Source organism: Vidua macroura, chromosome 1, assembly GCF_024509145.1.
Source record: "Vidua macroura isolate BioBank_ID:100142 chromosome 1, ASM2450914v1, whole genome shotgun sequence".
Lineage (NCBI taxonomy): Eukaryota > Metazoa > Chordata > Aves > Passeriformes > Viduidae > Vidua > Vidua macroura.
Genome location: NC_071571.1, coordinates 116,881,333 through 116,896,303, shown reverse-complemented (window position 1 = coordinate 116,896,303; position 14,971 = coordinate 116,881,333). Strand labels below are relative to the sequence as shown.

Below are 14,971 nucleotides of genomic sequence, written 5' to 3'. Positions count from 1 at the left end.
GCCCTGCCGTAGAAGAAGGAGGGTTCGTGGGTTCTCTTGCAGACATCTGCAGACCGGTGCTTTTTTGGAAGAGATTTTTTTTTCCTCTCCTCTCTCTCTCTTTACAAACCACAAACGGATGTGAGGCAGGGAAGGTGTTTGACTACTGAAGTCAGGCACCTCTTTTTTTATTCTTCTCAGTCTTGTGTGTCCCCCCCCTTCCCTCTCTCTCACACACACACACGCACACACACACACACACACACTCTCACCCCCCTTTTTTGCACCTACATTAACGACCAAAAGAAAAGGAAAGGAGTTTGCTTGATGTTTTAGTGAAATGGACGTAAGATTTTATTCACCACCTCCTCAGCCTGCAGCCGCTCCTGATACGCCTTGTTTGGGACCTTCCCCCTGCCTGGACCCCTACTATTGCAACAAGGTGACTCGTGTTTTGTGTCGTCCGAGGTGTTTTATCTGTGCTGTCGGTGTGTGCTGTTGTCGCGGCGCGTTGCATGAGCGGGCGCTGCGCTCTGGCGAGCCGCGCACCAAGTTCCCCGGCGAGGCGGAGGGAGGGCAGCGGCACTTGCCGGGGTTTGGGGTTTGGGGAGCGCAGTGCCGCCCGCCGCGGAGCGGTGCCGCCGGGACACACACCGGCTCCCCCTCAGGCACCCCAAATTAAACCCCCGGAGTAGTCTGGGGGCGGGCGGCTGGAGCGGGGGGGGTGGGTGGGGGAGGCATTTTCCATAACATCTTTTCGGAGAAACGGCGTGGTCGGGGATGTTGGTGCGGGGGACTTGAATTTCCAGGGCTCTTGTTAATGAGAAAGATCGCGTCCGCCACAAACCGGCAGAAACTCTGCCCCGCAGTTCATGTGTCAAAGAGCTGAAAAGCACGTTTGTGTGTGTGTATGACATGTGTGTGTGTATATATACACACACACACAGACATACACACAGACACACGCATACACATCTCTCTGTGTGCATAATAAGTCTGCATAGTGTTTACAAGTCGGTTCAGAACATCGGCTCCACTTTGTCCCGGCTGTGCAGCTGCCTTACCAATTTCTCTGTAACTTGATTAAACCTCTGCAAATAGGGAGGTCAGCTAAGTTTTAGGTCCCCGAGCCTTAGGGAAGGAGGAACCGCAGAGGATACATGCGCTAGCCCAAATCCTGAGTCCGGTTCCGAGAGTTTGATGATGCGATCCCGGAGCACTTTGCGTGACTTTTGCTGCCGAGGAAGGGGGCTGGGGTTCCTGCATTGTTACTGCCGCTGTAGCCTGAGCCAGCTGGTGCTTTATGTATGAGCTGCACTTTCTCTGCTGTTACGGAATGGGCTTTGCACGTGAATAAAACGCTGGCCGTAGGAAATGATCGGGAAATGCCAGTTACCCAGAGCACAGCCCGGCCAAGGGGAGCAAGCCGGGAGAGAGCGATGTGTTCAAAGCTGCGCGCTCGGGCGCTTGTTTAGAAGCCCGCCGTGGCAGCCCGTGGCGGGCTGCAGCAGCAGATGGCTTTTCGCAGCGCAAACCCCGCCGTGCGCAGGCTCTGCAGGGCCGGCGGCGGGTGCGGAGGGCGGCGGCGGGGCGCGGTGGCCGGTGGGGCTCTGCCGCGGAGGAGCAGCCCCTGGCCCGGCCCGGCCCGGCCCGGCCCGGCCCGACGGCCCGGTCCCGCGCCCGGCTATTGTCGTGACGGTCTCACGTGTCAGAGAGACGTTCCGAGCCGTCCCTTTCATCCCGGGCAGCTGCCTCGATTCAGAGATAAACAGCAAAATAGAGTGTGCTTGTGCTGAGGTGCGGAGGCTGCGGCGCCCGGGTGAAGCCCTCTCAGTTTTCAGGAAAGGTTTCCCACATGGTCGCATCTACCAATCACAACAGAAAGGACCAAATTCATCCTGGCTGCATTTCACATATACTCAATGGAGTTATAGAATCCAGGGATAAATCGGGCCCTTTGTGGTGGATGCCCCAGGATATTTCAAGAGAGATCCCAGAGGTATGACTGTTAGCGTTGTTTTAAGTAACTTTTGCAGCATCTGGCAAACGTGCGCTATATCGTGGAAGTTTGTGCCAGGAGTGAACTTGGTTCAGCAGGAAGAGTTCAAATGCAAAGGAGCATTTATGTGTCCATTAATTTTCTCTTAGTGCTCTGAGTAATCATGAGGCTACTGCTACTTTTCATCTGTGGTTTGCTGTTATTTTCTCTATTGTCGGTTTTGTAAATTGTAACAGTGAAATGTTGCCACGTGAAAAGCTTGGGCTGATATTAATGCCATTAGAACCAAAGTGTTTGAAGACCTGTTTGGCAGTGAAACTGGACAAACGTTATTAAACCTATCAATGATTTAAAGCTTCAGAAAGAAGGTAATGACTTGAATACACATTTCACTCATCATTCTTGAGATAGTGGCCAGATTTAATTTAAAAGTTAAATGCTTTGGAAAATCAGGAATTACTTTAATATATTAAATCATTTTCCAATTAAGTTCCTTAAATAATTTTTGGTGTGTTGCACTCCAAATCGAATAAATTAATTTAGAAAGTCGTTTTCAGAATTTCTTTACTAGCTGGTTGAAGCTTCTTTCAAGTCATGCCATGTATGAGGGAGCAAACTGTTCTTTTCAAATGCAAATGAGACACTCATTCTGTAGACAAGTTGCAACTTTTCTATTTCACTTTGCCTGAACTGATAATGTGCTTAAAAGTGCACAGTCATAAGACATATGTTTTATGCTTGGAAAAGACTTACCAGGAATGTTTCAATATAAGATATTGAGTACGGAACAATTGTCTTTCTCAGATGTCTTTACCACTGACCATTGATAACATTAAATGGACAGAGTAGATTTGCCAGGCCCCTTGGAGGCATACATTTAGTGAACATTTCATTTTTCACCCCTTCACTCTCTCCCTTTGCCCAGCATGATTAACATTGCTGTGAAAACTTATCTGACTTGTTCTAAACATGTCATCATGTTACAGTATTGCTCTGTCACTCATTTTCAGGCTGTGTGTATTTAGGGAGTTTGAAGGGCAGGAGGCCTGCAGAATTTTCTGTTCAGTATGTTTGTTGAGTGTTTGCTTTTAAACTCTCCCAGGAAAGGAGATGATGGCTGGAGTGTGATGGATCCTTGTTCTGGGCCAGAATGATGGTCTTCATTAGGAGTTTACCTGCAAAACTCATTCAAGATCCTCTGGGTTCTTGTTTCTTGTAAAGTTAGTTAAAACTTGCTTTTGGCACTTACTAGTGGATTTGGCCCTATTTTTCATATCTAGGTTTTGGTGGTGGTTTTCCTTTTACAAATTTGCCAGACTTTGATTCTTTATATTTGAAGTCTGCTTGAGCTGCTGGTAATTTAGAATGTATTCCACAAATACTTAGGCTTTTAAGTTTTCTAATTGTTCTGTTAGTATTAGTTGTTTTCCCTGATCAGATGGTTGTTTGTAGCATGCAAGTTCCCAGGCACATGCATGGGAGGTATTGACTGTGCATTTTTCTGTAACCAGAGGAAAATAATGTAGATTCAATCACCTCTTATCTTACAATTTTCAGTTGGCAGGCTTTGTTTCAGAAGACTGCTTAGATCTTTATTTTATAAACCTAAAATAGCATTCTAAGCATCTTAGCCAAATATTTCTCTATCTGCTGTGAAAGCTCATTATGCTCTGCATATATTGTTATGCAGGCTTTTCCTTGTTTCTCTTGCATTACCCATAGAGAGAGAAAAGTGAAGGAACAATGCAAACAATGTTGGTTATGACAACTGTGAGAGGTATCTCTTATACAAACAGACAGAATGGATGGTATGCTTTGGTATATAGGTCAGCTTTTGAAATAACATAGTGGAGCTCTCATGCTGGACAGATTTAGGGTTGGAGTTGTACTGTTCGCCCCTTGTAACTTGAAGCATAATTGCAGTTCAGATAATGTTCAGGCTAATGTGAGTAGTCTGTTCAGTTGAAGTTTATTTTAGGAAATGTCATGTTCTGTAATTGAGTTGAATGATATAAAAGAAATAACTTTGATAATCCAAGTGTCTTAATTTGATAGGATATGGCCAGTGATTTCAAGCTGCCCGAAGAAGTCGGATGATAAGTTTAAATGTTTTAGTAGAGAGAAATAAATAACAGCTTTGTAGCTTTCCCTGTTGAAGTGTCACCTGCAAAGACTACTTTGATCAGTACTGTAAGAAGGATAGGTATATTTTAATTTTCATATTTGCAACTTTACAGTGTTTTCTGATATCTGCTCACATAAAGTGCAGTTATATAATTGTAGTTTGACACAGCTAATGACAGGGATGCTGACCTGTGCCATCAGTAGGCAGAAAATAATGGTCTTTACTGCTCCCAATGGTTAGCCTTGCAGAATTATACACTGCATTCTTCTATGGTTTGCTATCTTGTTCAAAAATACAGGAGCCTACAACTCATCTTTCTTGTATTCACTGGTAGTTGTCAGTGCAGTGGAAAAATACAGCCAGACAGCAGAGGTAAAATGATAGACTGTAGTTGTTTTTAAAAAGAGGAATAAGGAGGAGAAAGGAGGGAGAGGGAAGCAAAACCTTTCAAATGAAAAAAAGCAGAGTGACATTGGGTAGAAGTGGATAAGGTGATATAATACAATGCTTTGTAAGCAGGTAACAATCCCGCTTGTAATCAGAATTCCATGGAGCAAAAGTGCATTTATTTATACTCAGCGTTTAGAGTAATTTATTGTGTAAACTTAACCCTACCATAGAGACTATTCTAAATAAAACATTCCATGGCTGTTTACAAAGTGTACATTATTTCCAGGGGTTTGTTTCCATGCAGTCTCTATCTCAAACTCAGAACTGTGGCAAGCAGGCTCTCTGAAGGACAGCTCTAAAGCTGAAATACTATGTTACTGTTTTGACAGTGTTTTAGATTATGCTCATATTGTTTATCCTAAACATATTCCCCCCCCCGCCCCCTTAAAAGATACCTTGTCCTCTACTGCATTAGAATCATACTTGAAATTTGTTACTGTTTCATAAGGGAAAGATTAAACAGTTGCATTAGGATGACTATTGATTTTCAAGCGTTAAGTCTCTTCGTTTCAAAAATACTACATATGAAGAACGGAAATGGTCTTTTCTTTCATACCTTAGTATGTAGTCTCAGATTTGTGGGCAAGTCTCAAGTGTGCCTCCTTAAATTCCAGTGTTTCAGAAAAGAAGTGGTCCCAATTTTAGTGGAACATAGAAAATGATTTATGTATGTGCTTTTGAGAAATCTTTCTCAAAGATTTCTATAAACCAAAGCATTTGCAGTAATTTATTTTTTTCTTTCTGCCAAATATCAGTACCTTGAGAGGAATTATGTTTTATTCTCATACCAGAACGATGTGTTTCATCTCTAGAGCATTACCCTCAATCAGCCTATCATGAGGTCTTATGAAAGAGAAGTGAAACCAGTAAATTATTAAGAATGCTGAATTAACTAAACACTACAGCACATGCAGTACCTTTGGTGTTTACATTAAACCAAAGAGGAGCTGGAGCTGATTTTGAAGAGCTGATACTGTGAAAGACTGGGCAGTTCCAGCTTCTGTTGAGTTTGTGATGTGTTGGGCATGATCACACTTTACCGTGAAGAACTGAACACCCTTTGGCCCTCAGAGTCCACATTAGCAGGACTTTCTTGTCTTGCTAAAAATGTACAGTAGCATTCAAAAAATAGACTCTGTCTAAAACACAATTTATATATAAGCAGAGAATTGTCCTAATCATGGTAGGATTTAGATTAATGTGCTTGGATATTTAAATCCCATATTGATGGTAGATATAAAAAAGCTTAGATGTTGGAAGTAAAAAGCTTCCTTTGACTGCACTCTCAGCACTGCTCAAGAATGACCTGAAAGCACCACTTCGCGTGGTGAGAGGGTAGTCTCTGGATCAGTGCAGACCTTGGCTTCTGGTACTGACAGCAGAGGCAATTAGTGGCAGCTTTGTTTATCTTTTTGAAGAGGACACATGCTCTTTGAATGTCTAGCATGGACTGCATACAATAAAGTACTTATTTTAAATATAACCTAAATTTAAATGTTTTGTTGTTGCTGTTGGACTGTGTGATTGTTGTAGATCCCTTCCAACTAAAATAGTCTATTCTGCTGTTTTAGCTACGCAACTACATACCAATTTTCTGCCCAAAGAATGATTTCTCATTAAAAACGTTGAGTTATAAACTGCTTCAAAACATGGTTCATAGCAGATTCACCAAATGACTCTTAATTATAGCAATGCTTCCAAAATACTTTCAGGCATGGAATTCACATCAGCCCAAATGAGATTTTCTTGATCATAATGCTTTTTCCTACAGTGTTCAGTTGGAATATGGCAGCGTTACATTATTCTATGGTTAGGCACAGATCATGTAGCCGTAGCAGCAGCAACAAATTCTGCCCATCCAAAGTGGTGAGTGCACGTAAGGAGCTCTTGTCCCTGCTTCTAATGGAGTATCTGCCATTTATGTTCATTGGTAGCAATCAGTTTTCAGTTAGCAAGTCATCAAATAAAACATTTAGCTCTTAATCTAGACCTTCAAACTTAAAATTGTTTTTCAGCAGGCATCTTGGTGCAACCCACATTTGTAATGTCTGTGGTTTTGTTTTGCTTCTTATGTTTGCAGCAATTTATTTTTAGCATTTAAATTTCATATGGCTCTAATAATATTTATATCTTATCTTTCAATTGCACATATGCTAACACTGTTCTTGAACTGTTCATTTAGTATTTCTCACTGGGCTGCAATTTGATTTGCTACAGACCCTTGTTGAATGGTTTCCTCCCAAGGAACATGCTGCTTTCTAAGTTGCAAAACACACTTGAATTACATGAGCATCTGACAAATCCAGGTTAGTGGAAATGTCAGAATGTTTTAGCATTCACATTCTTGACTGTTAAACCACTCTCTACCAATCAAAAGTGGCACGAGTGGGTTTTTTCAAAGGTACTGCTGGCTAAGCATGGAAATTGAGCTGCTGTGGTAGTACTTTTGTCTCCTGCTATTGTTGTTGATGATTATATGGTCTTAAATGTTAAATAGAAGTTACTGTAGCTGGTATGTATTTTTGTTATTTTAAGAAAATCTGCAGTGAGTTCCAGTTCTTATTCTATATGCAAGAATTCAGAACTCTGAAATCAGACAGTGATAACCTGTACTTAGGGAAATGGGTCAGTAAAGGAAGTATGAAGCCTGCAGTGTGAAGTAAGAGATTTATCTAGACAGTTCCTGCTAGAAGAGAAGATTATGTGAACATATTAATTTCTGTTGTATCTATGCTCTTCTGTAGGTATATACACACACATGTAGATTTCTGCTTCATTATATATATTGCTGACTTTGAAAGAAGTGAACTTACTCTAAGAATGCATAATTTCTATCCTGTACTATAAGTAATTGGCTTTGAAGTCATATTCTGGTCACAGTTGCCAAAAGTGGGTAGATTTGTGTTCACAAATAAGAGAAAACATTTGTTTCTCATATGATCATCATGTTTGCATCAATCTGAAATAATAATAAATAGTAAAAGGAAAAATAGTGGTGAAAAGGGATGATAACCTTTCAAAAACATATAATTGATCATTTGGCAGACAAAGTTGTGAACATTAGTCATAGAAACCTGCAGATAGTAGAGGCTTAATATCAAAGCTAATGATTTATTTTATGTTAATGACTTTCTGCTAGGGCATAAAAGACTGCTCATAATGGACTCTCAGTGCTGTGTTCAGTTGTGAAGGCTAATGGGATAATCTTACCCAAAACTAAGCTTTTTGAAGTAAATCATGGTGTTATTTTTTCAAGTTAACTTTTAAAATTGTATTATCAACTGATTCTTTAAGAACTGCTTGTAGTCTTTATAGGAAAATATACGGCAAGTTCTTTTTTCTTCACCAGCAGTTTTCTTAATTGTGTTGGAAATGTCTGTGGTTTTTTTACAGTTCTGAAAAATAATATTCAAGATATGGAAGTCATTCAGTCACTTCAGTGTTTTTATCATAGGGCAATAGGTTTTTGTGAGGCACAGTTGCTTTTACAGGTTGAACAAAAGAAAAGAAGTATTATTTTTTAGGTGGCTTAGCCACTTATTAGCTAAATGGCAGTAAAACTCTTAGTTTTGCATTGAGAAGTTTTTTAAATCATGTTTACAATTAGTTATAACCAACATTATATTTCAATAAGAGATAATTTGCCTACTAAAGTTCACATAATGTGCTAATCATGTGTAGTGGTTAATAAAGGCCTCCTATCTCACTCCCCTGATGGCTATAAAAGGCTATTATGTTCATGGCAGCAGTTCAGGTACAGCTGCTGTGTGTTAATAATGCATCATTGTCCCACTAATAAACACAGCAAAGGTCAGCAACCCTGAGCACCTAAAACACCCATTCTCTTTCCAAAATATTTATTAACACCTTAATGGTGTATCTATTCATTTTGGTTAGGATTATATCAGTTAATGACCCTCACAGAATACTGTGTGCTCAGGTTTTGCAAACTACATGCTGTTGTGGGCTGCTGCACTCATCTTTCCTCCTAAACACTTTTCATCACAACTATGTGTTGCTTTTTGAAGACTAGCGTGAAGACTAACACTTCATGCTCACCTTATGGTTAACTTGCTTTGTTACTTAGTTTGGCAGTTTTCTTTTTTTTTCCTCAGCTAATTTAAGATTCTGTATAGAGGCAGAATTTTCACGACTTAAGACACTTTGTAGAAATTCTATGTGCTAAAAAACTATGTGACTTTGTAACAGACATTGACGCATGCACAGAGACATGCATGTATACATGTGTGTACATGAGCACTAGTTCCTCTAGGTTCCATGCATAATTTTATACTAGTTACTTATGTTTTCCTTTTTAGCATAGATTGCTGTATTCATAAAGGTTTTAAAAATGCATTTTCTACAGACAAAGAACATACTCACATGGGATTTCCATTTTGCCAGGGAAACATGCAAATCAATAGGCCAGCACTTATCTACATTAAAATTAGGTACACTGTAATTTATGGGTGTAGTGATATTGTATTTGTCTTGCATAGCCTCAGATATTCTTTAATGTAGCCTGATTCTGTGTCTGTAGAGAAAAGCAAAAGTGTTAATTGAACAAAATCTCATTTTCTCATCTTGTAGTATTGTCTTTTGTTATCTGTTACTCATTTTGAAAACCGAATTTTTTTTTTCTTGTGCTGTGTGATTTACAAACAAATGTTTACAGGGCAGAAAAATACTAATACATTTCCATCAAGAGCAATGAAAAAGCTTAACTAGCTGAAGGGTTTCTTTTTGGTGTAGCACATAGCTTCAATGACACATTTGTCATGCTTTAAATATATAATACATACAATAAAATATGTACAGGCACAGTTGTGATATATGTAGTGTCTGGCTCCATTGCTATTGTTTGTAGTCTCTACGGTTGTCATACATTGTTCTTTGCACATCATACCATTACAGCAGAATTTGACACAATTTCTAGCTTTCAGTCCTGCACCATTTTCATTGCACAATATACATGAGTTTGACAGGGTGTGTTGAGGACAACTCTGGCAAGCAATTGATATTTTGAAGTGGCAAGCGTTTCAGCAGCTGCCTGCTTGTGAAAAAGGAATGATAAGGTATACTGTATTGTTAGTTTCAGGCAAAGCATTAAGGTTTAAGCTCTGTAAAAATGTACACATTATTCGTCAGTGGTGAAGCAAGCCTTTTATGTTTTTTAGAGCTTAGCTCTCTGGCTGATGTGAACTAGAATGACATTGGTTTAATGGTCAGTAAATGAATAGGAGTACTTTGAATTTGAACCGCTGCCAATTTTGCACCAACAGAGAGACTGACAAAAGAAAGATTTTATGTGAAAGCAAAGCACAAGCAATGTTTGGGAAGGTGGGGAGAGGGGCAGAGGAGCCCAACAGAAATATTCTCTAACGCAGCCTTGTAATGATTCTAAAATTGTTAAAACACATCCATTTTGCATGGCTCATCGGCTACGAACCTAAGCTGTTTCATCTAATGTTCTTTAAAACCTGTTGTATACACATAGTCTTTTAGAATATATTCATATGGAATTTACAGTGTATTTTTCTAAATACCACACTGTGCCCTGAAGGCCTGCTGGCAGAACATCAGAGTTGTCCACTGCTGGAGTTCCCAAGTCTCTCTCTATCTGGTAGTGGGAAATTGTAGTTTAATCAGTTATGGCACTTTCAGTGTGTAACATTCATTAGTAAGGCAATTTGTCATGACTGTTAATAGTCAGGATGCATCTGCTCTCTCTTCAGTTATGGAGTGTGATAAGCAAGAGGGCAAATATTTCAGTATTTAATAATATTAGCATGTTTGAAAACTGTAATTCAAGGTTAGTACTCAAAACAGAAACATCAGATTATTGACAATCTACGTATTTTTACTGGTTTTACCTTTACAGATTGGATTTGAAAGTACCCTAATGCTCTTATGAGTTGTGCGTTACGTGACTGGGTATTAGAAAGTAAATGTTAGCATCTTCAATGTTTATCAACGACTTTTCCTTTGTTTTCCTCTGTAAATTGAAAGGTGGGATATTTTCACGGAGTTGCAAATACCTATAATTATTTTGCAGTGTATCAGTAGTAAATAGTTCACAGTATCATTTTTGGCAGTAGCAAACCTTTTCCAGTGTTAGTTTTGTGTCTGGACAGCTTATAATGTCATGTTATAACAGATATTAGAAGCCTACCAAATAGGCAACATGCAATTAGAATAATGTTCTCTTCCCACTAAAAAACAGCTTGTAATCATTGTTCATTGTTCTAAATATGAAAGGATAAATTGTTTCCTACAGCCAAGAAAGGCTAGAGAGGGTTTTTTTTTTTCACATATATCTGATAACCCTCATGTATTACATAATATGATAGCTTCACACACAATAGCTTTGTGACACATTTTAATTTTTAATGAAAAGCCCCCAAAATTTTAACATAATTATTTCTTTAGAAACCGAGCCCAATCTTGGTAAAATCCGTTCTTGCTAGTAACAAAAGCTGTTACTGTTTAAGTTCCTGTTCAGCAGTTAGTTGGTACGCTTCACTGGATGTTGTCAAAAAGGCTTTTCTCTTGATTGACAACCCTGTAGGAATGTGAATGGAGATTTTAATTGCATATCATGTGTGCATATCAGAGTGAGTGGATTCACTGACTCTGCTTAGCTCTGTATCTCTACAGGTCAGCCATGCCAAAACACTTCTTTTTTTAATAAGCAATTGATATATTTTCCAATGGGAGAGAAAAAGGGCATGCAAGTGAAGAAGGCACTGTCAAACAAAAGGTTCCTGTAAATTTTGGAAGACAGATGTATGCAATAAATTTTTAACACAATTAAGAGGTGTTTTGATGATGTAAATTCATTTCAAGTCTACACTGACCTAGGACTGCTGGAAGTATGTTTATCTTTTTCTCTCTTTTTTTTTTTTTTTTAATTTTCAAGAGTATTTTGAACAAAATCAGTTTAAAAAAAAAAAAAAAAAAAAAAAGTAAAGTGAGTGGAAAAATTTACTGAGGCAAGCTGCCCTTGAATCTTGCCCCCTTATAGAGACAAGGGGAAATGATGGAAGTTTTTCTGTATATTGAGAGCTAGTGGGGTTTCTTTTCCATACTATATTTGATGCACACTTTTTGGGGCAACACTGTTAATTTAGGGGGAGAGTTATCTCAATAAGGACCTCAGTTTTAAGTCTGATACTAAAATCAAGTTCTGATATCAACTGTAATGCAACTTTAATATTTTTTTCCTTAAGAACAGTAAATGATACATCACTACAAAATAACTCTGATTATTAAACAGACCCCATTATTTTCCATAACCAAGAACATAAAAATATCAAAGCCAAATATTTGTTATTAAGAATAATAATTATATGTCGATATCTTAAATTAGATTCCAAGTTTCATTTTGCATCAAAAAACACAGCATTGATTGTATTCTTTTTAAAGCTCATAAAGCATCAGCAACTGAAATCATAGCTACAAGAAAGTTGTGAGGAGCATTCAGCTGAGTTTGTGTTTTGTTCCAGTACAGGGACATTAAAATCTAAAGGAAGATGACAGTTGCATTTTTCTGTGAGGACCCCTGGGAAGGAATTGTTACTTAGTAGCAAAGTTTCTTTCCTCTTTTCTCCTGGTTTGTTTTGAATGAAAAGCAATTTTTGCTCTTTCACCCTTTGTGTTAGGCTAACTCTGACTTTCAGGTTATATTTGTGTAAAAAGTGTAGGAGGAAAGGATGCTCACCACTTGTTGAAGGCACATCAAATGGTCTGACAACACACTGGCACCTTTATGGAGCCTGTTTGCTCCTGTGCTGGATTAAAGTGTATCTCACCCAACTGCATCTTGAACATCAGTAAACCCTCAAGAGTGCTTAAAGAAGTGAATACCTTAAGAAGAAAACCAATGAGATTTACTTTTATGAAGCAGATCACTTCTGACTTAATATATGACATGGATGTATGGTTGATCTACTAGAATCTGACACTGCTATGGGTTGTCAAGATTTGTGAGTAAAAAATAGAGCACCAGGTCCACAAGACTCAAGGGACAATTCCAGATTTTGAAATTTTAAACATGTATGAAATGAAGAATTTTAATTTTTTTTATCAATGTTGAGGAAAAATCTACTTAGATTTTGCAACATTAAATACCAGAGCCATTTTTGTAAATCACCATAGTAGCTTTTGAAATAAAGTTGAAAATTTGCAACATTGATGTCATGAAGACTTCATTTTTCAGGACTTGGTTAGGTTACAAAGTCAGACACTTTAAGCTGGGAATGGCAGATTTAAGGATGTCTTGATTTTGCTTTTTAGTATGTTATTATCAGCAGGAATTCGAGTGAAACAGAGGATGTGGAATGAATGATCATGCCATTGCAACCTTATCATTAATGCTGTTGCAAATTGCACCAGAGTAACACTTTTGGGCAGCCTCAGATTTGCATTTTTTACATTTTTAACCTAAATAATATTATTTCAAAAATAATTTTTTGTGTGTGTTCTTCTGATTCATTTGATCGTATCCATGTCATTCATTGCTATTGTCTCTTAGGAGTGTCTGAGTTTTTCAGCATTGCCACACAGATTTTTATGTTGCGGAGTTAACTCCTTTTTAGTAGCAGGGAGAATTTTGTCATGGTGAGTCAAGTGAGAGCCAAGTCTTGGTGTAGCTAGGAAGATCTTGGGCTCCCACTTACCAATCTTTTCCTTCTTATGCTTTGGTGCAGGCTGTCTTGACTCATGCATTACATTCTATGGGTTTTGGACTGAACATGAGAATAATTGTTTTATTATTTTGTCAGGATGCCCCCATTTTGGGCTGAGGAACTCGAAGATAAGTTAAGGCCTTAGTATTTTCTAAACTTTATCTCTGAACAAAAGGCACTTCTCTATCTCCATATCTTTTCTTCTCCTGAATTCGAAAGATGTCCTGCAGATAATGGAGCTGGTTGAGTTTCTTTAAGGCTAAAAATTCTCCAACTCTAAATACAGATATTGTGACCAAAATTGCAGTCATGTACTGTCGTTAAACCTACAATTGTAAGTAAGACTAAGCCTATTGTGAATGTATTTATTATCATATATAGTTACTGTGCTTATAGAACTAATTAAAGAGGTATCTGTTAAATATATGCTTATACTAAACTTTCTAAATTTGTATAAATTATTTCAGTTCTAGTAAAACCAGGGGATTTAGCTTAAAAATCCTTAGGGCTCGTCCTATAACATTCTTCTTTGGAGCTAGAGAGGAGTTCATGTATGTAATAATAAAAGCTCAGAGAAAAAATATTTTTGAAAGGAAAAACATGTTACTCAGCAGAATCCATTGCCCTTTTAAGAATGCTTCCTCAGACAGAGGACTTTCTCAAGCAGAACACTACAGTAGAAATACTAAAGTAGCATTCTCAAACTTGGCTGTGGTTTTATTAACTCTTTTCAGAAATTCAAAATTTAAATGTTAATATTTACTGCAGAGTAAAATAGTTCTGAATTTAGGAGGAATTTGAAGGTCTTGGTTAGAGCAGAGGACTGCAGACTTTCTAGGAGCAAGTTTATTACAACTGAGCCCTTAACCTGCTGCTTCCTACATGGTTGCCTGGGATTCTAGCAATGCTGGAAGCTCTTTGTTAGAGGTGTAAGTATATACTGGAGCAATGGGGCACACTGATGTACCAGCCCTGGAAGTTAATTTTGTACCATTTTCCACTCATCAGAATCTTTCCTTATTACTACTACTGAGCTTTTAATGGACCTGTACAAAGCTTAGTAGTTAAAAAAAAAAAAACAAAACCACAGAATCACAGGATATTCTGAATTGCAGAGTGTCATAATCTTCAGATCCTACTATCCTGGGTAAGGATGAAATGTTTTGAGGAAATATGAGCTTTTCACACACACTGGTAGTGAGTGTTCAGTCATGTGTGGGAGAGAAAAGCAGGGAAGGGGAGCACTGAGTGTTTAAGGAACTCATGTAAGCAAAAGAGATGGGTCTGTGGTCCTTCATGCTGGTTCAAGAATGTGTTTGTATTTCGCCATCACTGAATACCAGTTTCTGTTCTGCCAGGACCCTCCTTTCTCCCTTTATGTTTCAAGTATTCACCCTACAGAGAGGCTGAACCTTGAAAAGACAGGCAAATTGCAACTTTAGCCTATCTGTCACTCAGAGATTTAGGAATTTATACTAAAACAGAAGAAAATATGGAGATATTCTGTAGAAAGAAGATTTTCTGACTGGTCTTGGATAAAGCTGGATACCATTTCCACCAGTATGGACACCTAAACTATCTCCAGGGCAAAGCTGACCAGCTGACTCTTAGATGAGTAGAGACATCACCAGAAGGTCCTGAAGTACCTATACTGGCAGTGGAGAAGGGGTGTGTGGAGTGTGCCCCACTCAGACTAATTTTCACTCTGAGTTCTTTGGGGTGAATCAAAAA

General features: G+C 38.6%; 1 protein-coding gene across 1 annotated transcript in view; it reads left to right on the top strand.

The window, feature by feature from the left end:
- Nucleotides 1-223: 223 nt before the first annotated feature.
- Nucleotides 224-14,971, top strand: part of TOX (thymocyte selection associated high mobility group box) — a 217,326-nt gene continuing 202,578 nt past the window's right edge. Inside the window, exon 1 of the mRNA XM_053970238.1 lies at nt 224-421. Coding sequence (XP_053826213.1) covers nt 320-421 — 102 coding nt within the window. The 5' untranslated portion in view covers nt 224-319. The remainder of the gene's footprint in view (nt 422-14,971) is intronic.